Here is a 26,872-nt window from a genome sequence, read left to right as displayed (position 1 = left end):
GGCGATATGTTATTATCAAGGGCTATTTATATGGGGAAAATATTTCAATTGGTTGTGTTTAGGCCCCAAATATATATTCAAATGATTTTTATTCAAACCTTTTGGCTGAAAGCTCTTCTAATATGACAGCCTATTATATCTTCGCTGGTGATTTCAATTGTGCTATGGACTCTGACTTAGATCACCATCCTCCAGTCAGAAATACACCATTTAAAATGAAAGAGGCAACAAAGAAATTGTGTGGTGATTTGCAACTGTATGATCAGGCTACAAGGTTAATCTTGATAAAACAATTGTCATGCCATTAGGAAATTATAGGAGGATGGATAATTTACAATTTACTTGGTCCGATATTGGATTTACATATTTAGGCATTCATACCTCGCCAAACGTAAGGAGCATGCTGAAGAAAAATGTTGATGTTGACTTTAAAAATGTTAAAAATGATCTCAACAGATGGATGGATCTTCCGGTGTCTTGGATGGGAAGAGTGAATTTAATTAAGATGAATGTGTCGCCACAAATTCTTTACCCATTACAAAAGCTCCCTATTCTATTAACGAAGAAAACGGTGAGGGAGGTTGAAAGAGATATTTCTAAATTTATTTGGAGAGGGAAGAATCCCAGACTGAATTTTAAAACTTTACAGTTACCCAAAAATAAAGAAGGACTGGCTCTTCCTAATATCCTGCATTACAATTGGGCATGCCATAGTAGAATTATTTATGACTGTATAAATGCATATTTGAAAGGAAATGATATTCCGCTTGAATCCTGGGCATGTACTCCTTATTCCTTGATAAGTCAACTTATGAAAAAGAGAAAGACGGTACATATCTTCTTATTGACAACACTATAAAAGTTTGGCGGGACATGAATAAATATACTTTAGGAACTCCTAAATTTGACACCTCTAGTGGATAATCCAGAGTTTATTCCAGGGGTTAATAGTGCTATATTTCAAAGATGGTATTATTCAGGTTTAAGAATAATTGGTGTTTTATTTGAAGGTAACATTATAATGTCCTTTGCACAAATTCAGGACAAGTACGGAATTCCACAAAATGATTTTTTTGCTTATTTACAAGATAGGTATTTTATAAAGGCTAATATGAATGTTTTAGAGGACATAATGCTACCAACATCCATGGAGACATTTGTAATAAATCTCAACGTAAAGAACTTTATTATTAATCAGTCTTATATCAATCTGCAGGATCATAATGAACATAATATTGGGTCGGTGATTGAATGATGGGAGGAAGAATTTCAATGTCAATATGAGGAAAAGGACTGGAAAGACTTTATCCAATATACACACTCATTGTTTCTCAGTATCAAGTACAAAGAAGCTCAGTTTAAAATATTACAAGGGCATCACAGGACAACCGGTCTTCTTGAATAAGATTGACCCTCAAAGATCACCTGTATGTTTGAAATGTAAAACTACAAATGGGACTTATTTGCATTGTTTATGAAACTGTCCAAAGATGTCCAAATATTGGTCAGGTGTAACTAAGGAAACTGGCGCAATATTGAAGATGAAAATATGTAAAGATCCCGGTCAATATCTACTGGGGCTGCCATCTCACAACAAATTTACCGACAAGAACAAATTTAAGCTATTTTGTAAGATTCTGTTTCTGGCACAAAGAAGTATTTTGCTTGATTGGATTAAGGAAAAGGTCACTGATGGTGTAGTGGTACACACGCCCGAGTTGTGTGCGGGCAGCGTGGGATCGATTCCCGCTCAGTGGCGGTGTCTGTGTGTGCCCTGCGACTGGCTGGCAACCAGTTTGGTGTGTAGTCTGCCTTCGCCTGTTGATGGCTGGGATAGGCTCCAGCACCTCCCTGTATAGGATAAGCGGTTTGGAAGATGACACATGATTAAGGAAAAGCCACTAACTATTACTCAGTGGTATACAGAGATATTTAAAATACTTGCCAGGTGATCTTAGTGCTACTCTGCAAAGAGGTACCGGCTCACTAAAGTGGAGGTCCATGGGGATAACTGTTTGAATATTTCGAGTTTATAAGAGGAATTGTCTCTCCTTACTATGCTTTCATTATTTTTTTATGTAACTCGGGTTGGTCAGTATTAATTGTTGTCTATTTAGGTTTTTTTTGTTTTTCTTTTTCATTTTTTGTTTTTGTTTTGTTTTTTGTTATATATGAAGTAAAATTTCAATAAAATATATAATAAAAAAAAAAAAAGAAAAATGAAACAGACTCCTAAAGTTACGGCACATTTCACCCACAAATACTTACGATGCAAACCTCCTTTAATAGCAGCATGACGGGGATTCTCGATAATCAAGAAAGGAAGCGCGTTGTGGCTGATGCTATTTTAAATTTCTGACACGTTCAGTCGTGTCTGAAAGCTAGCTGTAGTTAGCACACACACACCGGTTACGGTGTACAAGGACACGATGTCCTTTTCGCTACGCTAACATATTGTAGCGTCTAATGGATTAAGGAGGCATTAGTCAGCGAACTCACGTTTTTAACAACCAAAACTGTGTGCTCATGCAGTGTTTGACATCGAAGCAGAAAGATCTCTTGCGAACGGAGTGATGCGTTCACAAACTGGGAAATTTCAGTACTCAAAGTAACAAAACATGACATATTTGCCACAAGCCCTCCTTGGCATCACATAACAATAAAACACAATTAAGTTTGTTGCAATATACTATATTATAGTACAAACAAAAAATAATATAAAAATTACAAAAAATATGTTCCTCCTAAGATTTTTTCCTTCGTTGCATTGATTGTGCAGACCAATTTACAGCGATTAAATTACCCATATTAGTGAAGAAAAACAAAACGTTTGGGATAAAGGTTAAATGAAAACAAAATTAAAAACCAATACAAGTGTTTATTTTAGTTTTCTTTAGCACAGTGCTTTTTCTTAATTTACTCCTGATATCACTAAACTTCTATATTTAAAAAAAAAATGCTTGGTGCCAAAGAAGAGTGCAATTTGTTTACAAGTATTTCTTTTTGTATTTATAGATAATTTCATATGATTAGTGCAACTCTGCATAGTGCATAATTTTGGTTTCATTTTAAAATGCACTAAACAATTGCAGCCAAAACTTTTAAGTACACAATATTGACTTCAATTTAAGATGCACCCTCTTATCTTATCTTACCTTATTTGCTGTTACAAATCCCTAAATCGGTTACATCTCGAATACTTCATTGATATACAGTATTTAAGGAAGACTAAATTAAATTGATTCTGTGATCTATTGTCGCAAGTCAGAAAAAAGTCAAGTGCTGCAGAATTTAGCTGATATTCTGCAAACAACTGCAACAAGCACGTTTAAAAACGGAAAATAGCAGCTGACCTGTTTTCTGAATCTGAGCCGTGATTGGTTGTTGTGAGCAGTTGTGATGTCATTTTCAGTCGACAGAAGACAAAATGGGCGCAGATGGCTAAAAACGAGGGGATTAACACTTATTCCACAAACGCAACATTTATCAGAATGCTGTGTTTCAACTAGTGGGCTTGCATAGAACATTCATTCATTAATTCAATCATTATCGATACCGCTTATCCTCACATGGGTCGCGGGCGTGCTGGAGCCTACCCCAGCTGTCTTTGGGCAGTAGGCGGGGTACACCCTGAACTGGTTGCCAGCCAATCGCAAGGCACACAGAGACAAACAAACAACAACACTCACAATCACACCTAGGGGCAATTAAGAGTGTCCAATCAACTTACCATGCATGTTTTTGGAATGCGGGAGGAAACCTGAGTACCTGGAGAAAACCCACGCAGGCCCGGGGAGAATATGCAAACTCCACACAGGGAGGCCGGAGATGGGATCGAACACAACCTCCGAGCTGTGAGGCGGACGTGCTAACCAGTCGACCATCGTGCCACGTGCATAGAACATATTTTTGAAAAAAAATGTTGGCGTTGACTTCCTCTTTAACCCATCAAAGCATGAAGCCCCTCGTGAGACATCTCTCTAAAACCTACGGCCATCTTTGGAGTCACCCTTGAAAACCTGACATTTTCGCCACCTACAAAATAATCGCTATCTCAGGCCCTGTAGCAGATAGAAACATAATTCCAAAATAATTTGAAATCTTGGACATGTGGCTTTCACACTGGCCCAAGTTTATTAATATTTATTGTTTCAATTGAAGATGCAAGTGAAGCACTATTTTAATTTTTTAAAAATCGAGCAGTAATTACCATGCTGTATTCTCTTACAAAGAAGTCAAAATTGTCTACGAACATATATCTTAACCATACATCACGTTTGGATGGCTTCACGGCTTTAAAGTCTGCAAGGGTGTCGTCTGTATCACTGCTGTGACTTGTATCAGAGCACCCGCGATCGACTGTGTGGCCATTCCTCCTCGAAAAAATTCCGGATATCCTCCGACAACTCACGACACCGTCACATGTATAATCTGATGTAAGGCTATTCGATTTTGCCGAACAAGAAAATCTCGATTATTTTCTCTTAAACCTGATTTTACAAACCCGATTTTACGATTACGATTTATTTGTAAAATCAAAAAATAATGAAAAATGAAATATTTTTAAAGTCTTTCTTTGAACTCAAAATGCCAGTTAATTTAATTAATACACACAGAACAATCCATTAGGATTAACAGCATTTTACTTACACAATAGATTTCAGATATGTTCTTAATCAAACCAATAATGAAAGAAGAAATTGCTTATACCATCTGAAACGAAATCATCAACATGAGAGAAGGTAGACAGTCAAGTCTGTAAACCAAACAGTCTGTCAGCAAGTCATTTTGCCAACCAGCTAGTGACTGCCTTTAACATTTCTCCCTGGTCTTACTTAAACATAAATCAATGATTAGTGCAAAACTGTCACTCAATAATACAATGCATTGTCAAGCTTAAAAGTACGTATGCACCGGCTGGCCAGAGGTCCGTTGTAGAGGGGAAAAAAAAGGGACGCCTTTCAGACGTTGAGTTACTTGCTCGCGAGTGTACATGTGGTGCACACACTACACTACAGATCTATATTTGCCCGATTTACTAACTAAACGCTCACTTGCCTGAGCAAATAGCAGAATCGCCGGTAGCCATAGATGGTGTTGTAGTTTTTCCGGTATGCGCGCTCGTGGGATGAAACGGAAATGCAAAACTACGGTGGCTTAGATACACCAAAAATAAAAAAAAAATTGAACATGCCAATTTGAACGTTTTTAACATCGTTGGATCCAGAATATTCGGTTTCGGTTCAAAATCGCTTAATCGAACAGCCCTATTCTGATGCATTTCATTGGTTAAGAGACAGAGAATTGGATTAAAAAAAGAAAATGACGTACACGCTCTCCCGGCTTTAAAGGGAGGAACATGCAACAGCGCTCCTGGATTTAGTGGTAGAAACGCGGTTATGCGCCCCCGATGTGATTCCATTGGCCCACTGGGATGATTTTTCGCGTCTCGCCTGTGGGACATTCGCTATATGTAGAACAACTTCAAAGCATTCCCGGGCATGTTATACATGGTTACAAAACTGAGTTTACATAGATTATGATGATGCCAAACATTACCAACAAATCATATCTGCAGCCATCTCTGGGGGCGGCCATTTTGTCTTCTGTCGACTGAAAATGACATCACAACTGCTCACAACAACCAATCACGGCTCAGATTCAGAAAATAGGTCAGCTGTGATTGGTCGTTGTGAGCAGTTGTGATGCCATTTTCAGTTGACAGAAGAAAAATGGCTAAAAACGAGTGCATTTTGCTGCTTAATTTTTATTCCACGAACGTAAAATTAATCAGAATGCCGTGTTTCAACTAGTGGACCTGCTGGGAACATATTCTTGAAAAAATATATATTTGGGTTTACTTTCTCTTTAAGCATTCACAACTGCTCACAACGACCAATCAGATTCAGAAAACAGATTAGCCGTGATTGGTCATTGTGAGCGCCGTACAGTCCAGTCGCAGCGGGGAGTGGCCTGCAGCTGCCTTCCAGTCCAGTCATGGCAGCGAGTGACCCGTGAAACCAAATTAGTTTCTTTTTCCAAGACCCTGAGACTTATGAAAAGTAGAAATGCTATTAATCTTGTCTGTATTATTGACAATTACATGTTATGTGAAAATCCCTAGCGATTTTCATTTATTTTATTTCTTTATTATTATTTTTTTTCTTGTTTATGTGTTCTTTTGTTATTATTTGTTCTTTTGTTTCATAGAACTTTACTTTGTATTGTACACTAAATCCTATGTACATCTTGTATTCTATGATAAAAAACATGATTGTTATTTCAAATAAAAAATTTTTTTAAAAAAGCTCGAGTTTGTGTATTCACACGAAAGCATGCATGGTATAAAAATGGAAATCTGCTTCCTGTTTTTTTTTGATTGACACCTCACTTAATCCAATAAACTAATGTTTCTGTGTCAGGAGTTCAACAACAGCCAATAAACAAATTGTGCGGAAATAATACCACCTCTCCATACCATTGATTCGGTATTTCTGACTGCAGTCACAACCAAACTTGCCAAGCTTGCTGGTGATTGACGCATTCAACGGTCAATGAAATTCTTAAAAAAAAAACAACAACATAGAAACCTCTTTTGAACAAAAACAAACACTGTGCATAACTTGCGTAACACACACTTTCAAAGCCGTCGGCAGTGATGCCACCCCGTGCGTCAGAGCGCACATCATCATCTGGATGTAGGATAAGATAGCCCCAAGTCTTACTTTTCAGTAGAACTCATGAACATTTTTGTATGTTGAAGCATTTCCAGAATAGCAGCCTTTTCCCCTATGTATGTGAACATGGTTGCAATTGGATAACCCAAACGGCACACTTTTGGTTCGCCTGGACCTCTCCTTAGTAAAACATGTGTACAATGATAATTAAATCGTATTATTGTCAAATTTGAGATGGAATTGGAGGAGCCTTCGAGCTGTAATCTTGTTGTTATTCAGTCCACCTCCCTACTACAAAATTTTCCAGACAGATTTTTTGAAAATAAATAAATAAATAAATAATAATAATAAAAAATAAGCGGACATAAAATCTGCCGTCTTTCATGTATTTAGATTTCCGTAATTCAGTGCCAGTAGCACTTAAAAAGTTTCTTGAGGAGAAAAATTCAAAGTGTTATCTTCAAAAAGACACGCACACTATGCTAATACTCCAAATGGTTCAAGTACAGCTTCAAATTTACTTTGGGTCCACCTTTTTAGGCGTTCAGGTAAAAATGCCAGGTGAATTGCATGAGGGTTAAAAGGCTTACCAAAGTCCCCTGGAACAAAGATGTCATACACACAGCTCTGTCCTCTGGTGTAATTATGTGGATAGTTTGGGGACAGCACGGTGCCCTCAGAACCAGTGAAGTGACCACCGCAGGGAGCTGTGGTGACAGGAAAAGAAGCCAAAGAGATACAGTTAACAAATGTGAAAAAAGCTACATCCAACACCTGGGGAAATAAAGCAATACTATGCTATCAGCAAGCACACACATAAGCATTTGTATCACAAAATGAGATGAGGAGTCACCTCTGGATTAGTACCTGCCGACATACAGGTACAGCATAACACTCCGATGCCAAAATAATTCGTCATTTGAGAGTCACTTTTGGGACTCTGTCAAAAGCCACTGTGAGCTCTAAATAGGCAGACAAGGAGGTCTGATTTATGTTCACATTTATAAAACCCAAAGGGGAATAAAACAAGCCTGGAAAGCGCTTCGGTCTTTCAAGTACATCAAAATGTCATTCATCAACAAGCACGCAATTGTGCCTACAAATACATTTACCATGGCTGCTTTGACTCAAAGGTAAATGGTAAAACAGCCTTTAATTATAAAGGCAGAAAAGAAAAAATAAAATATTTTTGATCAAGCTAAAACCATATTTTTCAAGTAGCTTCCTTGAGATCAGTTATGATATCATTTGTAAGGAAGAAAAAAAAAAATAAGTGTCCACTCCAGAGCTGACATTCAAGGATTTTTCCAGGACATGGTGATTGAACCAAGTGTTTGTGACAGGGACCTTCTTAACATTGACATGTCCCTTTCAACACTTGCAGTCTGAAGTGCCTTACACATGCAAGAAGAGCCTTACAGCACCATAGACGACAGACCATGAGATGTCACTGAAATTCTGCAAAATCTATGTGATGAAATGCAAAATACACATTTCTGGCCATGAATATGTTTAAAACTAAACAAAAGACAGGTGGACTTTGAAAATAATTCTTAAACATAACCATCATTCTTAAAATTAAGCCCAATACAAAATAAGAAAAAGGTGATGAAAAGAAAATGTTTCAAACAATGCCAACTTGCCAAGATAACATTACATTTGATTCAACTGTATTCATTTTAGACATAAAGGGGCATTGATCAGTTTCACCACCAAATGAAAAACAAATCTTACAGAAACAGGATGTGTTAATTTAGCTATGGCCTAATAATGATTGTCATGATAAAGCCAAGAGAGGCGGCTGCTAGTAAAAGGGACATTTTTTTTTTTTTTTAAGATTTTGAATGGTATACATTTCAAGCGTATTGAACCAGCCCCATAGTCCAAATCACTCAAACAGATATATGTCTGGGTGATAATGAATCACCTGAGCAGCCATCCATCTATGCTCGTACCGCTTATCCTCATAAAGGTCAGCGGCGTGCTAGAGCCTATGCCATCTGATTTCGGTCAAATGGTGGGGTACACCCTTAAATGGTCGCCAGCTAAACACAGGCACATTACTGTACAAATCTAACATACCGAAGTTGGAGTGTTTCAGATAAAAAACTGAGGTAATAGATTCAGTGGAAATGTATGAAGTCTAAAATCCTGAGTGTGAGCACAGTCTTCAATCATTTTCAGGTGGATACAGATGTTATTATTTACTATTAAAATATGTACCGTCACTGTAGAACATATGCTCTTCAGTAATGTTCAACACCGAGAACTAGAATTAGGTGTAACCCGTCTCATCATGTAGCAACATGCTTTCCTGATTATTGATGCACCATCACCTTGATTACGTACTGAATTATGCAAAGGGACATCCAAATGCTGTAAACTGATTAGGCAGCTGAGGACATTAGATTTAGCCTTTGGGTTGTAAAGTTATCAGTTCAAATCTGGTTTCAAAGTGAAAAACTAGTAAATTTTTGAGTTGGTGATTGGACACTTTAATAAACATATAGGATGGTTCAGGAACTGTAAAAGTTATGGCTAGCTCGTCATGCCCCCCACCCACAGATGAAAGTAATAAAAAGGAGAAAAAAGTGTGATGTGGCGGAAAAAGGGCACAGGTGGTTGGATTATTACATCATTTTGGACATTTATGAGTTGAGTTGAGTTCTGTATTTTTTGTGTGTTTGCGATTGTTTGACTTAAATGCTCGCTGAGCCTGCAGATATGATTGGATCTTACAATGTTTGGCATCATCGTAATCTATGGAAATTCAGCTTTGTAACCATATATAACATGCCCGGGAATGCTTTGAAGTTGTTCTACATACAGCGAATGTCCCACAGGCGGGACGCGAAAAATCATCCCGGTGGGACGATGGAGTCACATCGGGGCGCATAACCGCGTTTCTACCACTAAAGCCGGGAGCGCTGTCGTGTGTTTCTCCCTTTAAAGCCGGGAGAGCGTGTATGTCATTTTCTTTTTTTAACCCAATTCTCTGTCTCTTAACCAATGAAATGCATCAAAATATACATGTGACGGTGTCGTGAGTTGTCGGAGGTTATCTGGAATTTTTTCGAGGACTATTGGCTACACAGTCGATTGCGGGAGCTCTTCAGTAATGTTCAACATCAAGAACTAGAGGGTAGGTGTAACCCGTCTCATCATGTAGCAGCATGCTTTCCTGATTATTGATGCACCATCACCTTGATTACATACTGAATTATGCAAAGGTACATCCAAAGGCTGTAAACTGATTAGGCAGCTGAAGACATTAGATTTAGCCTTTGGATTGTAAAGTCATCAGTTCAAATCTGGTTTCAAAGTGAAAAACTAGTAAATTTTTGAGTTGGTGATTGGACACTTTAATAAACATATAGGATGGTTCAGGAACTGTAAAAGTTATGGCTAGCTCATCATGCCCCCCACCCACAGATGAAAGTAATAAAAAGGAGAAAAAAGTGTGATGTGGCAGAAAATGGGCACAGGTGGGCTCAGAAGTTCACTACTTCTGTTCTTGACACTGTGACAATGTTAATCTCTGAAATGGCAATAATATATACCTGAATGTGAATAATGAAAGTACCAAAAGTGCCGTATCTGGCCGCAGAGCGTCTAACATTGGCTTCCCACCTAGCTCAGCATTAGACTGTATGGTACAATTTTGTTTTTTGATTACTATGTCACAAAAAAATCCCATTCAATTAAAACAAAGTAGAATTCGGTGAATGTTAATATGTTCCAGCAAGAGTATTTTTAGTTTTCACTGCGGTGCGTAATTCTTGTGTGACGGTCACAATGGTTTCTGTTGAATGTGAACTTTAACTCATTCATCATGCAGCAGTCATTACATCACAAAGCATCAACAGATCGACCCAGCAGCTTTGCCTCTCACCTTGACAACTTGGCTTGCTTCTATCCCACTGTGGTCTCTTGCTGTTGCCCATGACACATGTCAGAGTAGAATAGCCTTCCAGTCTGTATCCAGCCTCACAATTGAATGTAACCATTGATCCCAGCTTGTAGTCAGTGCCTATTTTCGTGCCATTCATCACATTCCCTGGATCAAAACAGGCCTCCCGCAGTTTGGCTGTCAATCAAAAGACAACATTCAGAAGAAGAAGCAGACTGCTGTGCCACAGAGAGTTTATAAACATAAGAAGATTCTAGCATCGATTACTGGTATGAATCACAAGAGACTGTTTCATTAAATTGCTGAAGAAGCAGACATCAAAACTTGTAAATGCAGATGATAAAATAACTGATATTAGGAAAAGATTCATACAGAATATAGTCAACCTCAAAGATGCACTGAATCATGGTTAAAGATGCATGAGACTAAATACAGCATGTGCATAGAAGTCCACATCTTCACAGTACCTTTGTACTCCAAATGAAAACCAGTGTAGCTCACAGAGCCGTCACTACGAAATGCCAAGTACATGAAGTTGGAGGAGCTCTCAATCTTTTCAGGAAGTTTACTATCCTGGAAACTGCCAATCAAATGAGTGTTGCTGTCTGGTCCATCATAGATATACAAGAAATCATAATTGGGCTCAATACTGAAGCTGAAAGAGAATTAGAGAAAATCAGATCAAAATTATTGTGCAAAGCCTAATCCCCAATTTGGCACATTGTACACTCTATGGGAATTGAAATGTGTTCCAATTTTTTAAATAGAAATTATGCACTATAATGGGAGTCATGCAATTTGTTTTATGTCATCAGAGAAAAAGATTAAAAAATAAATAAAAGAAAAAAGGATAACTCCCAGATGAGATTAAATTGTTGTGACAATGTGGCACAAAATCTTCCCAGGTGGCACAGGGAATGCAGTGTGAAAAGCATTTAATATTGTTGCTTTGTATATCAAATCACTTGCCACAGTGAGAGAGCAGAGCTTCTATTTTCAAAATAATGAGAATACTTTATGACAAATGTAAATGGCTTAGAGATAATTGCATTTGGGTTGAATGGCGGCAACTACAATCCAAAATGATGCCTCAATCCTTTCAATTGGCAATCCCAGGTCACAGAGCAGCAACGTGCTAACTTTGTGTTTATTTTGAAAGACAAAATCAAGTAGAAATAAAACATTACACCACTGCAGTACACATGCTTTTGAGTCCATCATGAAAAAATACTCAACCGTGAAGTGTTGGACTGCCCTCACGCTCATCTTACCCAGCCACACTTGCTGCTACACGCCTAAATTGTAATTAATACAGGAACACTACTGAGTATAATGCAGTACAGTAAATGACTTGCACTCATATTGCATCACTTCCTGCAGCATACAGTACTAATGTGAAAATATTATTTTACAGCATTTCAGTAAAGTGTCAGTAATATCTGCTTTTGAGGTAAAAGTGCTGCTTTTTCGCTATCTATTAACACACCTGGACTCAAACCCAAGTGCATGACTGCACAGACACCGCCAACATTGCTCAGTGATTTTACAGCCGGTTCCATCACAGAGAACAAGCAATTCTGAGGTGCAACTTGTGCTGTGGTGCATTCACTAAGAAACTACAGTATGTTCAGGTACATGTTAGAAAACACACTACATGTTCTGAGAAAGCGCTGTTGTGTGAGCTACTGAACCATCTACTGTATATAAAGAACAAATAAGTCCTACAATTCTCCTTTATACAATTTACCAGAAAAGAAAACAACAAGTAGACCAACGGTGACTCTGTTTTACATTCCCTGTTGTTATTTGATAATGTGGAGTGGACAGAGTAGCAGATAAATATACCTGATAAAAGCCAAGGAGATGACATAGTCAGAGTGGACAGCAATAAGCCAATCACAGTCTTTGCTGTGTGGGTAGGGGTGTGGGTAGTTGGGTGAGAGAATGAATCCTGAAGATCCAGTGACATTCCCCCCACAAGGAGCTTTAGACAAATACAGAGTAGAGATAAGACATTGCAATCATAAATGTACTTTAATTTTGCCATCAATATCTTTCTATCAACAGTGAAAGATCCACAGCAGAAGGAACACTTGCTGAGATTGTCAAACTATATTTAAAATTCTAAAGTATTCCACTATGCATGACAATGTAAGTATAAGATGCACTTTGGTTTAGTAAAGTCAAGTCATGAGGCACTACGTGAGCTTGTAGCTGCACAAGTGAGACCAAAGACTTCTAGCTTTCAAGTAGTTGGCAGTGAGTCAAGAACATCTATTTCTTTAGACCTACTTAGTGTAATTATTTCTAATTGCTTTGTAGGGTAATTAGCTGCCAAGCTCAGTAAGAGAATGTGTAGGGGGGTGTAGAGTGGATTTGTCCAACTAAGTGCTAATTGCAGCTCAAACATACCAACATAGTTTGTCCGGCATTCCAGGAAAAAATCGACGCTGCCATAACCTGTTAAATCCAAAATCTCTACTCACTGGCTTTCACTTTGATCATCTGCACTTTTGTCCCCCCGCCCCTCTCTCTTTTTATACCACATATCACTCTCTATCACTTTTACTCATCTGTCTCCTCTCTGATTCATGCCATTGCTCCCATCAGACCCTTCTCACCAATGCAGCTTGGAGGGCTGGGTTGCCAGTAGTATCTATTTTCCACTTGAATGCAGGTGATTCTGCTCTCTCCCTGCAATTCATATCCCGGATCACAAGAGAAGGTCACAGAGTCACCGGGTTCTCGCCCTTCCCCGTTGCGACTTCCATTCATGGGAATACCTGGATCTCTGCAGGCAGTGGCAAGAGAACCTAAGCGGAAACATAATGAGAAAAAAAAAAAAATCACAGGAATAGCAAAATACCGTTTCACGACCACCTAACCTTGTTCTTTAAAAAAATTAAAATAGAAATGTAAAACTTAACTCACAAAAACTTCTCTTTAAAACTGTCTTTGTATTCAAAGCTATTTTATTACTTCCTATTCAGCCTGACTCACTCATCAAACAAAAATAACATTTACATTTACAAATTACATGCAAGCTGGTTCTATATGACGGGAGAACTAATGAAGATGAAGATAGACACGGAAAGGTGACATTTCCAAGGTGACATTAGGCTGCACAGGTCATATTATTTATATATTTAACTTCAATTTCAGTCAAGAAGTCAAGCCAGCCGCCAACATGCTGTGATGACCAACTTAAAAATAAAAGCCTAACAAAAGCTGAACAGAGCATTTTTTAGGCTTTTATTTTGAAACTATCTTTGCAGTGCATTGATAGCATGCTACCATAATGCATAGGATGAACCATCGTTGTGAGTGTGCATCTTCCTCATCCAAAGGAGGATATTATTTGTTTGATCATTTCAGAATCAATACTTAACCCTAAAGACCTAAAGCGCCTGGCTCAACAGCCCCCCAAAACCTAATATTTGGAATTACCCTTGAAAGCCTGAAGTTTTCCCAGAAATTCAACACCTACAAAATAATATCTCAGCCCCTATAGCAGACAGAAACACAATTCCAAAAGAATTTGAGAGCATAGACGTGGCTTTCACACAGACTCGAGTTTATTCATCTTTACTGTTTCAATCGAAGAGGTAAAAATAAAATGTCAGTGCAAGAGAAGCACTACATTTAATAAAAAAAAAAGGAGTGGTAATTACCCTCCTCTTTTCTGTTACAAAGACGTTGATATTGTCATTATCTACAAACGTATATCTTAACCATATATCACGTTCGACAAGTTCTACTGGTTCAAAGTCCACAATCGTGTTGTCTATATCAGTGCCATTATTCACTTCAGAGATGTTGCGATCGACGGCGTCCGCCATTACTGCTTGAAAAAAAATCTGGATATCATCCAACGACTCATGACACCGTCACATGTCTATTCTGATGCATTTCATTGGTTAAGAGACCGAAAATTAAATAATAAATAGAAAATGACGTATACACTCTCCCAGCTTTAAGGGGTAGAAAGACGCTACAGCACTCCCGGCTCTAGTGGTAGAAACGCGGTTATGCGCTCCCGTCCTTAATGGGTTAAAGCATTAGCATAGGCATTATCTGTAATTGTTCTTGTGTTGTCCACATGTGATGTCTCCGCCTGTGTTATTCAGTCACATATTTTATGAATATGGCAGCATTATTGAATGTGCATGCAAATTATTATTTTTTTAAACTCATTACAACAAAAAAATTACTTTACTTTGCTGCAAATAAAGAAAAAAATGAATACCTACTTCTAACAATGCTCACAACCATATAATGAGACATTAGGACATTGTTTTCTTGTAAGAAGAAAATACTCACTGGAGAAGTCAATAGCAAATCCAGACTTGGTGATGTAAAAGTCAGTTTCAAACTGAATTGTGACCACATTGAGAGTAGAGTGAATTCTGTCAGGCAGCAGTGAGCCGCTAACCTCCTTCAGAGACATTTCATTTTCCGGAGGCCCATCCCACACCTTCAGGATATCATGGGATGCCTCGGTGTCAAAGGTGAGAAACTGGAGGCTGTAAGATGCAAGTTATTAATATGGTTATGGTGGCTCCAGTTCTGTCTATTCACTTTGGACTACGGCTGCAAGAATGAAACAATAAAATCAAAATCAGCAATGACCAAAATTCACAATTAAAACTGTTGGTGGAGGAATATCTTTGATTTGCTGTGTCGCGCGAATATGACAATAATACTAGAATACACCCACTATATCACATGATGCAAGACAGTTAAAAAAGTGTTTGAGCATTTCACTCTTCAGAATACTCAACAATTTGTCACCTGCAAGCTTTGCAAAAAAGGGCACGGGAACGACACAGGCATGACGACACTTGAAACGAAAACATATTTTTGTTTTACTGTGCTGCCTGCTGACATTGCAAATGAGAATGTGTTCTCAATTGTCTTACCTGCATCAATAACTGCTACATTGATGAGGAATACAATACAATACAATTTTATTTATACAGCGCATTTCACAACAGCAACAGCTGTAACAAAGCACGTGACATACAACATCAAAATAGCCATAATACAACAAGTGAAATCAATAAATTACCACAAAACACTATATACAACAGACACCGGAAAACAACAGAAAATTTGTCTCAGGTTGGATCAAAAGCCAAATAATAGAAATGTGTCTTCAAACGGGTTGTAAAAATAGACAGAGAGGGGGCTTGCCTAACACTCAATGAAAGGTCATTCCAAAGGGTACGACCAGCAACATAGAAGGCTCTATCCCATCTGAGGCTTAGCTTAGTCCTCGGCACCTTAAGCGGCGCCTGGTCCGCTGACCTGAGAATCCGGGAAGGTGCGTAGGAGTGGATGAGCTTGGAGAGGTACACTGGGATGAGGCCATTTAATGACTTATAGTCAAATAGAAGAATCTTAAATTGAACCCTAAAATGCACTGGGAGCCAGTGAAGGGAGGCTAGAATGGGTGTTATGTGCTCCATCTTCCGAGCTCCAGTTAGAAGGTGAGCAGGAGCATTTTGGACCAACTGGAGACGTTGGACGAAAGAAGTGGCTTTCGCTTAGCCAGCTGTCTAAGATGAAAGAAGCTGGACCTTTAAACAGTGCTGATTTACTGGTCAATTTAAGATCACTGTCCAATTTAAAACCCAGGTTTTGAGACTGCTGGCTTTAGATATGAAGCCAGGGGTCCAATTTAGAACCCATGTTTGAAACTGTTGGCTTTAGATATGAAGCCAGCGGGCCCAGGTCAACAGGGTGGGATGTAAAAGAGCCACTGGGACTGAACACCGTAACTTTTGTTTTCTTTTCGTAGAAATTTAAGAAATTAGTGACATTCGGGCTTTGATGTCCTCTACACAGTACAGAAGTGGTCTTAAGGAGAAAGCATCTTTTATGCCTGGGGGACAACGATTTGACAGTCATCCGCAGAGCAGTGGAAATAAACACTGTTTTTGAAGGGTGGAACACAGGGGCAGCAAATACAACGAAAAAAAAATTGTCTTATGCATTTCAGACTTATTGCTGTACCGAATCCAAACCGAACCGTGACCCCCATACCGAGGTACGCACCGAACCGTGGCTTTTGTGAACTGTTACACCCCTAATATATATATATATATATATATATATATATATATATATATGTATGTGTACATACATATACATACATACATACATACATACATATATACATACATACATACATATATACATATATACATACATACATACATACATGCATACATACATACATACGCACGCACACATACATATATATATATATATATATATATATATATATATATATATATATATATATATATATATATATATATATATATATATATATATAGTACATTTGTTTATTGTTCTATCATTTATTGTATTAAGAAACTGGAGTTACCTGACAATATTTCCAGAGTTGACCTCAATGGTCCATGTGCACTTTAGGTTGTTGTCATAGGGAAATGGGTAACCAGGTGAAAGGATGCGTCCTGAAGATTTCCCCTTGAAAGTGCCACCACATTCCGCTGAAACACACACACACATGCACGCGCACCCACATGCACACACACGCACACACACGCACCTCCCGTGTTTTTATTTGGAACTCGGCATGTATATTCATTGTCAGTGTAATAATCCACACAATGTACAATATTACTACTACTACTACTACTTAGACTACAATTCAAATCATTAGCTTCTTGCATGGCTATTTATCTTCTGTTGTAAAGGTATTGTAAGGGTTATTGCCAGTTTCAAGATTTGGCCTTCAATCACGACAAAGGGAATTCTTTGTGCTCATTCTCTCTGGAGCTAGGGAATCTTATACATCTCCAGGGCGGGGCTATGAGGACCCACATTGTGAGATGTGATAATTCCAGTGACGTGACCAAAGATAATACCAGAAGCCATATCAAGCATCATGAGTTTACAAGACCTGCATATGTCTTATTTGTGTTAACAATGCCACTGAACATCATATGCAATTTAAGTAGAACCTATTAAATATTTTGACTGCTTTTTCTGTCTGTGTTTACTTCTTTCTTTATTGATATTAATTAGTTACATGTAGTAAGAGTCCCAATTTTTAATTATAATATGTAATTTTCTTTTAAAATCAGTCACGGTTGGATTGATTGTATATTGATTTCAAGAATTTATTATATGTCTAATATAATATTAAAATGAACCCCAACCATAATGAGAAAATACAAAACACAACCATTGACCTCAACTATTAAAACACAGCGTTAGACATATGTCATTTATTGTAATTTAATAAATCTTGGCCGTTTCTCAATAAGCGTGCTTGTCCGTTCTTGCGTCCTTGTCAACTCCTGAAGCGTCATCAATCGAGTCCCAAGTACTGTTTCAGTTGAAAGTACGAATAAACCAAGAATGCACAGAACACCCGGATGTTGCTCTTGCTAGCTAGCTAGCTTAACACTAGAAAACCCAGAAGGCGGTCACTTATCACTTCTACCTACAGTGCCCTAAGAGCGGTCAGTTTTACACCAAGCTTTTAGCTAATATCCCACATCAAGGTGTGAACAGGCGCTTTTGTTTTGGCAATTACTGGCACACGGAGGAGGTGGGGGGTTATGCCAGCCCATTTGGAGTAAAGGTTAGTTGCGCAGTCACTTTGTCTTTGAATGAGTTACTACATGAATTGCCACTGAGAAACTTAGATGAAATCAACACGTTTTTTCTGTTTTTGTTTATATTTATTGATGAGCTACAATAGTGTGTAACTGTCTGACAGATACAGCATATACAAAGAAATTGAATTTGAAGTCAATCAAATCACAATTGTGTTTCTTTTTAGGAATACAGCAAGAACAAAATTACAAGTACCAGAATCATATCAATTATACAAAATATACTACATGTATAAAAAAAATAGTCCAATATATGTAAAACACAATGTTGAGCAGAGAGGTGTTGCTCTCATGGGTGTTCATTTGGTGTCGTCTCGTTTTGTGCATCTCTGCTCTTTTTGAAGTTGGAGGTGTTCATTTGGTGTAGTCTCGTTTTGCTTTCCTGATACCACGGGACAGGTAGGCTCTCGCTGTTCTCAGATTGGATTCATCCCCAGCTCTGAAGGTGACGTCTGGCCTTTCATCTCAAAACAATTGTACAAGTGTGCTAACTTCTTTTTGTTGACAGAGGGCTCTATATCTGCAAAACTATTTGCAGATATGTTTGCAATGATTTTCGAGCCCTGACGAAACTCAACATTTTCTAAGATGCAAGCACACACCATCAATGAGATATGCCCTTTAGGATACTCAATCATGGCTACCGCTGACTAAAGCCATGCTTTTCGTTTCATCAACTTATTTTTGCCAAGCTATGTGTTTTTGAACAACAAAGTCTAAAGACAGGTAAGATAACTTTATTTAGGCTAGTCAATGTTGGCTTTCCCCAACACCCAGTGGAGGTCTGTTGTCTTCTGTTCAGTTGTTTGCAAGAAGTACACCTTTTATACAAAGCACCATAACGCCAACCATTTGCATCTCAACACAATTGCACAAGTGTGCTAATTTGTTTTTGACGACTGATGGTTCTATGCAGTAGCTGCTTTTGTACTTGTTTGCAAGAAGTACACTTTTTTTATACAAAGCACCATAACACCTGCCATTTGCATCTCAGAACAATTGTACAAGTGTGCTAACTTGTTCTTGCCGGCTGAGGTCTCTATGCAACAGCTGCATAGCAAACTACAGATATGTTTGCAATGCTGTTCGAGCCCTGATGAAGCCCAACATTTTCTAAGATGCAAGCGCATGCCGTTCAATGAGATATGCCCTTTTGGCTACTCAATCACAGCTACCGCCGACTAAAAAAGTTCAATCAAATATTGTAGTTTACTATTATTGCGCCAGATTTAAAAAACAAAACAAAAAAAAAAACAATAACAAGTAGACGTGTTGACATGGCTAAAGTATTTTTGGGCTTTTCATTTTTTCATTTTCATTAGACTTTGTTGCTCACCAACACATAGACAAAACCAGGTGAAAATAACAAAAATGAGGTGAAGAAAAGAAAAACCCAAAATGACTTCCGTGTCCACACCTTGATTCTTTTTTTTTTTTTTTACCTGGCGCATAAATAGTCTACAATACTGTTTTGACCATTTTTGTCAAGGTTATCCATGGCTGAGTAGCCTAAAGGCCATATCTGATTGACCGGCAAGTGCTTGCAGGGTAGCAAATGTTTGGGTTTGTCAGGGCTCATAAAACATTGCAAACATGTATGCAAATAGTTTTACTTCTCGCAAACAGTAGCGAAGCAGTCATTAGCAATTTTCTAAACTGTCGTAAGTTGTTTTTGATTTGCCGGTACTAGAAACCGCATGGACATAGTTCCAGGCCAGCCATGACGCATCGAACATCCATGGAAACCCTGATAATTTGCTTTCACAGGTGACACACTTGTCAGGAGAAGCAAATGTCTGCCGGGTGTTATTAGTATTATTATCATGATTATTATCGTGGTGATCATTGCTGTCCTTTTGAACATTCCCCAGTCTGTTGTATCAAAGCAGTCTTGAAGAGCAGAGGAGGGCCTCTCTGGCCACGCTCTTACCTGCTTCAAAAATGGTGAACCCACGCGGTAAACAGCTGGTAGAATGGACGGCACTTTATGATCGTGAACTCTGTCACTGGTGAACAGTGTGTCCATACTACCAAAGCATCTCAACACCACAAATTGTAGACAGACTCCACCACCGCATGTCTTTCCTCCGTTTGCAATGGCCTTATCCACTCGATAACATGCTAACTGCTCTAGTACACGGCAGAATCAGGAATGTTGTCAAGTAGCCATGTCTCAGTGAAAACCATCAGACAGCAATTATTCAACTTTCTGATCTCAGCAGTAGTATATGTTCCATTTTGTTGTCCAACGACTGCACATTAGCCAGGACTGTTGACTGTATTTAAATGGTAAGGCTAGGAGAGTTGGATAAGGCTCTTCCTAGCTCGGATACCTCCGCGCTTGTCCCTCTTCTGCTTCCTACTGTTGGAATATTTTGCAGGTCTCTGGGGCATAAACCCAATTAGCAATTTAGAAAACAACTACATACTCAATGCCTGTTCGTTTCATCTTTCAAGAAGGAATCAAATGTAAATAAAGACTCACGCAAGTCATTTGAGTTTGCTCGTCTGTTTTCTTTTCCATCTCTGAAGTTCAGGAATCATACAATAATCAGATCTGGGGAGCTTTACTGTCCTCATGAACACTCTTACCCGAGACGGGCGAGCGCAGAAAATTGGCACGGTCTAACATGTAGCCCTCACATTTATACTGTCTTCAAAATCTAAACATAATGTGGGCTTGTCTCTTCCCTGGCTGGTCCTGTCGGTAGGGCTGATCCTCTCCAACTGGTCCCATGGTCAGATCAGGGGACGGTGACTAACACTTTTAACTAATTATGCAATGTCCGTAAATGTAATTACCATATTGGTGTTTGGTTAACCAGTTGGCTAATACAAAGCCATTAATGCATATTTTAGATCCTTCACTACCCCACTGCTTTCGGCTCCTCTTGTTCGGGGTGGAATAGTAGCGAGTCTGGTGATGTGGCAGGCTGACGGAGTAATCCGAGACCATTTAGTGTCTCTGCTTTTGATCGTCCAAAAATATTGCAAATCTTGTGTTTCCAAATGCTCAACAAAGTCTGTCTATCGACTGTATTTGTATTCCCTTGTAGCTTGAAGGGAAAAACCTTCGGACAAAAACTTTTCTGACAAACAAAGAAAACACAGAACGATGGGGAGAGTGAGAGGTCGTTCCTTCCATACACGTCACCATTTTGTACTGGAAGTAGCAACTACTTTGGACTCTATTGCTAAGATTTGCAACTCTTTGCCACTTCTTTGCCACTGTTTGGGACCTTTAGCCAACTCCTCGAGTAGCAGGCGAATCATTGGACCCAACCCGATAAAAAGGTGTGCACACATTCCCCAGTATTCAGTGTTCTGCTGTCCACTGTGGCTTCAAATATGGATTTCTACAATATTGAAATGAATTTCTGCCAGGAAGAGGCCAAACTTGCTGCTGCCATTGAAGAGCAGAGGTCTCTCTGCAAGGCACAACGAAAACATTGTTTGCATCCGAAAACCAGTGAACAGGTGTGCCAGCGCTAGAACTTGATTTTGCCGGCAGAGGCCTCTGCAAGGCACCCTATGACAGTCATTTGCTTCCCAATGCCATCCCTGATTCTGCCGAGTACTAGAGCAGCTAGCATGCTATCGAGCGGATAGGGCCATTGCAAATTGAGGAAAGACTCGCGGTGTTGGAGTCTGTTTACATCTACAATTTTCTGGTGTTGAGATGCTTTGGTAGTATGCACACACTGTTCACCGGTGGCCGAGTTCATGATGATAAAGTGCTATCCATTCTACCTGCTGAGGGAGTTGACCGGAGTTTACCAGTTTTGAAGCATCTAAGAGTGTGGCCAGAGAGACCCTACTCTGCTCTTCAAGACTGCTTTGATACAACAGACTGAGAAATGTTCAAACAGACAGCAATGATAACCACAATAATAATAATAACTAGAGAATGCAATTTCTGGAGAAATTGCGTGTAAAGGCGAAGGAATCTAAAAAGAAACTGCGGAATGGGTTGGAATGAAGTTGAATAAAATGGAATAAAATTGAATGATATTGAATAAAGTTGAATGATACTGAATTAAGTTGAATACAGTGGAATGAAGTTGAATGAAGTGGAATAAAGTTGAATGATACTGAATAAAGTTGAATGATACTGAATAAAGTTGAATAAAGTGGGATGAAGTTGAATGAACTCAATGAAAAATTGTGGAATGTTTTGGAATGAGGGGGAATCGATCCAATGCTTCCTGCACAAAACTCAGCGTGTGTGCCACAAGACCATCAACGACCTAACTGGAAGGCTGTAAAACTGAAATGTTGAATGTGGAAGTGGGACTGAATGGCGAATGTAATGTTTTTTTGAGGTTGAATAATTTGAATTTTTGGGAAACATGAATTGCAGCGTGTTGAAAAGCTGAACCAATGTGAGTTGAATGAAGTGGAATGAAGTTGAATGAAGATGAATGATGAATGAAGTGCAATTAAGTTTAATAATACTGAATGAAGTGGAATGTAGTTGATTAAAGTTGAATGATCTCGAATGATGGACAATGGCCTTGACTGAGGACATAAGAAACAGAAGGGGAGCAAGAAAAGAGGAAGTAAGGAAACACTTAACTTCTGGGTCACTTTCAGGTCATTTGGGTCACTTCCGGTTCATTTTCGGGTCATTTGGGTCACTTCCGGTTCATTTCCGGGTCATTTGGGTCACTTCTGGTTCGTTTCCAGGTCATTTGGGTCACTTCTGGTTAATTTCCGGGTCATTTGGGGCACTTCCGGTTCATTTCCGGTTCATTTCCGGGTCATTTGGGTCACTTCCGTTCTATTTCCGGGTCATTTGGGTCACTTCCTGTTGATTTTGGGTCCTCCCCCTAGATGGCCGCCGCATTGGGGAGACCTCGGGGTGAGTATCCCCAGTCTACCTGATGTCCCTGCCCAAGATGGCTGCCGCACTGGGGAGAACTCTGGGTGAATATACCCAGTCTAGCTAATGTCCCTGTCCAAGATGGCCACCGCATTGGGGAGACCTCGGGGTGAGTATCCCCAGTCTACCGGATGACCCTGCCCAAGATGGCCGCCGCACTGGGGAGAACTCTGGGTGAGTATACTCAGTCCAGCTAATGTCCCTGTTCAAGATGGCCGTCGCACTGGGGAGACCTCGGGGTGAGTATCCCTAATCTGGCTAATGTCCCTGTCCAAGATGGCCGCCGCACTGGGGAGACCTCGGCGTGAGTATCCCCAGTATAGCTACTGTCCCTTCCCAAGATGGCCGCCGCACTGGGGAGACCAAGGGGCAATAACACTGGTCCACTGGAAATGAATGGTGAATTTTTGTGGGGGGTTTTAAGCGTGAATGAGCTGGAATTTTGGGGGTGTTGAAAAGCTGAATGTGAGTTGAATGAGTTGAATGACTTGAATTTGTGGAAATTGGGAAGGTGTTAATGTGAAAAGTTGAACGTTCCAATGGAAATGAATGGTTAATTCATTTTAATTGTTTTTTTGTTTTTTTTTAACGGTGAATGATTTGAAAGTGTGGGAAGTAGCAATTTTGGGGGTGTTGAAAAGCTTGACCAATATGAGTTGAATGAGATGAATGTTGTGAATTTCAAATTGGAATGGTGTAAATGTGAATTGTTGAATATGGCAATGGGAATGAATGGTGGAATTTTGTGGGTTTTTTATGGGTGTATAAGTTGAATTTTGGGGAAATAGGAATTGTGGGTGTGTTGAATAGCTCTACCAATGTGAGTTGAATAAGTTGAATCATGTGAATTTTGAATTGGAATGGTGGAAATGGGAAATGTTGAACATGCCATTGGAAATGAATGTTTTTTGGGGGGTGAAAAACTGAGAATTTTGGGGAAACCGTAAAGTGTTTTAATGAATAAAAAGGAACCCTGGGTGCCGTGAATTTTTGGAATACATTGAAGTTGGAACGGCGAGAATCGGTTGAAAAATGTGGAAATCGAAGAACACCAAAAAAGTGTGAGGAATAAAATAGAAGAGGAAGTAGAATAATAATAATAAAAATGATACGTATAACGTTGAATGGTGTAGAATAACATATGTGTGAAGGCCTTCACCTTCACACAATAATAACTAGAGAATGCAATTTCTGGAGAAATTGTGTGTGAAGGCGAAGGAAGCTGAAAAGAAAATGTGCAATGCATTGCAATGAAGTTGAATTAAATTGAATAAATTTGAATGATACTGAATAAAGTTGAATGATACTGAATGAAATTGAATGAAGTTGAATAAAGTGGAATGATGCTGAATAAAGTTGAATGAGACTGAATTAAGTTGAATGATACTGAATAAAGATGAATAAAGTGGACTGAAAAAAATTCAAGCAAGGATGGATTGGCCAGGGATTTAACCCAACACCTCCTAGTTGTGAAACCACCACTCAACTACTGAGCTATGCAGCCTCTGATGTTAGAATGTGAGTTATATGAGCTGAAGGCTGTGAACATCTAGCAGTCCTGGTTAGAACAGTGAAGAAACGCTACCTATCTTCTGAGGTGGCTGCAAATTTTATCGAGATCTTAAAAAGCACTCCTGCTGACATTTTACCTGCACCCTGTGATCTTATTGTTGACAATTTTAACCTACATCTTAAATCATCATTAGATTCAGTAGCTCCACTTTTAATTAAAACAACAAAAACAAAGACTGTACCCCCGTGGAGAAACAATGCTATCAAAATATCAAAGAGAAAATGCAGGAGTGCAGAGAGGAGGTGGAGAAAAAGTAAACTTACAGTACACTATGAAATTTTATGCGAACAACTGAAATCCTACAATAAAACAGTCAAACTGGCAAGATCTTCCTATTTCTCAAACCTCATTACAGTCAATAAAAATAACCCCAGAGTTCTCTTCTCCACCTTTGAACTTTTAACTAGTTCTGATTTTAATAAGTCCCCACAGAGACCAACAGACGCTCTCTGTGAGGACTTTGCAGACCACTTCAGAAGTAAAATCGGTGACATAAAATCCAGTCTTTTAGCCCGTCAAAACACAAGTTTTAATAAACCCGGACAATCATATTTACATGAGGAAACACTGGAAAGTTTTGCCCTGGTTGATGCAAGGACACTTGTTTGAGTTTTCTCCCAGGTAAACCCAACAACCTGCCTTTTGGATCCAATTCCCACATTTCTTTTTAAGACATTTTATGGATTTTTTGAGGAACAAATTTTAAATATAGTCAATTGCTCTCTTCAGACGGGCGTCTTCCCTGCTGCCTTTAAAACGGCGGTGGTGAAGCCCCTTCTGAAGAAGAGCAATTCTGACCCGAGCGTTTTTAATAATTACAGACCTGTATCCAACTTACCGTTTTTAAGTAAGATTTTAGAAAAACTGGTTTTCATCCAGTTGAATCATTTTTTAAATACAAATAATATTTTGGAGAAATATCAATCTGGTTTTAGGATGAACCACAGTACGGAGACTGCTCTTTTAAGGATTTTAAATGATATTAGGTGCACTGCAGACGTGAGAAAACTCACAGTCTTGGTGCTACTGGATCTAAGCACTGCTTTTGATACAGTAGATCACCAAATTTTATTAAATAGACTTAAAAATCTAGTGGGCATCTCTGGTACTGTTTTTGACTGGTTTTATTCCTATCTCACAGACCGATATTTATTTGTAAGTATGGATACTTGTTCCTCCAAAACCCATTAAATTAAATGTGACGTTATCCAAGGTTCGATTTTAGGCCCCCTACTTTTTAATCTTTATATGCTTCCCCTTGAGGATGTCATCAGGGGACACGGCATCAGCTTTCACAGCTATGCTGATGACACGCAGCTGTATATTGCCGTGTCTCCTGATGACACAGGACCCATTGATACCCTTTTAAATTGCATTTTAGATATCAAGTCATGGATGGCAGATAATTTCCTACAGCTCAATCAGGACAAAACTGAGGTTTTAGTTATCGGTCCCGAAGGTCAGAGAGAGAAGCTTTTACCAAAACTACACATTTTTAATCCCTCACATTGTGTGAAGAACCTTGGCGTCATTTTTTACTCTGAGCTCAGTTTTATTCCTCATATTAAAAATGTAACCAAGATTGTTTTTTATCACCTTAAGAATATCGCCAGAGTCCGCCCGTTTCTCTCTCAGGCTAACACGGAAGTGCTGATGCATGCTTTTATTTCTTGTCGTTTAGATTACTGTAATGCCCTGCTCTCTGGCCTCCCGAAAAAGTGCATTTCACCGCTGCAACTACTGCAGAATTCAGCCGCTCGGGTGCTGACGAGAACCAGAGGGCGGGAGCACATTACGCCAGTTTTGAAATTGCTGCATTGGCTCCCTGTGTGTTTCAGGATCGATTTTAAGGTACTTTTATTAGTTTATAAATGTGTTAATGGTCTTGGGCCATCTTATTTATCTGATTTGCTTTTATCATACCAACCCTCGCGGATCCTGAGGTCCTCTGGCGCCGGCCTTTTATTTATTCCAAGGGTGTGGACCAAAATGCATTGCGAGGCTGCATTCAGCCGTTTTGGTCCTCACCTTTGGAATAGCCTGCCAGAGGACGTCAGGTCTGCAGAGACTGTTGATATTTTTAAGAGGAAGCTCAAGACACACCTTTTTAGTTTGGCTTTCAACAACTTTTAAATAATTTATCTTTTCTTTTGATTGAAGATAATTTTTTTTCTATCT

General features: G+C 39.0%; 1 protein-coding gene across 11 annotated transcripts in view; it reads right to left on the bottom strand.

Moving 5' to 3' along the window:
• Nucleotides 1–26,872, bottom strand: part of LOC147144176 (CUB and sushi domain-containing protein 3-like) — a 708,031-nt gene that overhangs the window by 387,237 nt on the left and 293,922 nt on the right. For all 11 annotated transcript variants that reach the window (XR_015087713.1, XR_015087712.1, XR_015087709.1 and 8 more), the window contains exons 26-32: nucleotides 16,979–17,105; nucleotides 14,908–15,110; nucleotides 13,209–13,400; nucleotides 12,433–12,571; nucleotides 11,055–11,242; nucleotides 10,570–10,764; nucleotides 7,268–7,384 (exon numbers count right to left, since the gene is read on the bottom strand). Coding sequence is in view for 6 of the 11 variants with exons in the window: in XM_086037008.1 (XP_085893134.1) it covers nucleotides 7,268–7,384; nucleotides 10,570–10,764; nucleotides 11,055–11,242; nucleotides 12,433–12,571; nucleotides 13,209–13,400; nucleotides 14,908–15,110; nucleotides 16,979–17,105 (1,161 nt within the window). In the remaining 5 variants the exon portion in view is untranslated. The remainder of the gene's footprint in view (nucleotides 1–7,267; nucleotides 7,385–10,569; nucleotides 10,765–11,054; nucleotides 11,243–12,432; nucleotides 12,572–13,208; nucleotides 13,401–14,907; nucleotides 15,111–16,978; nucleotides 17,106–26,872) is intronic.

This window comes from Filicampus tigris, chromosome 8 (assembly GCF_054856515.1).
Source record: "Filicampus tigris isolate MCC_2025a chromosome 8, RoL_Ftig_1.0, whole genome shotgun sequence".
Lineage (NCBI taxonomy): Eukaryota > Metazoa > Chordata > Actinopteri > Syngnathiformes > Syngnathidae > Filicampus > Filicampus tigris.
The sequence above is the reverse complement of the archived record's forward strand: the minus strand, read 5'-3'. Positions and strand labels throughout refer to the sequence as shown.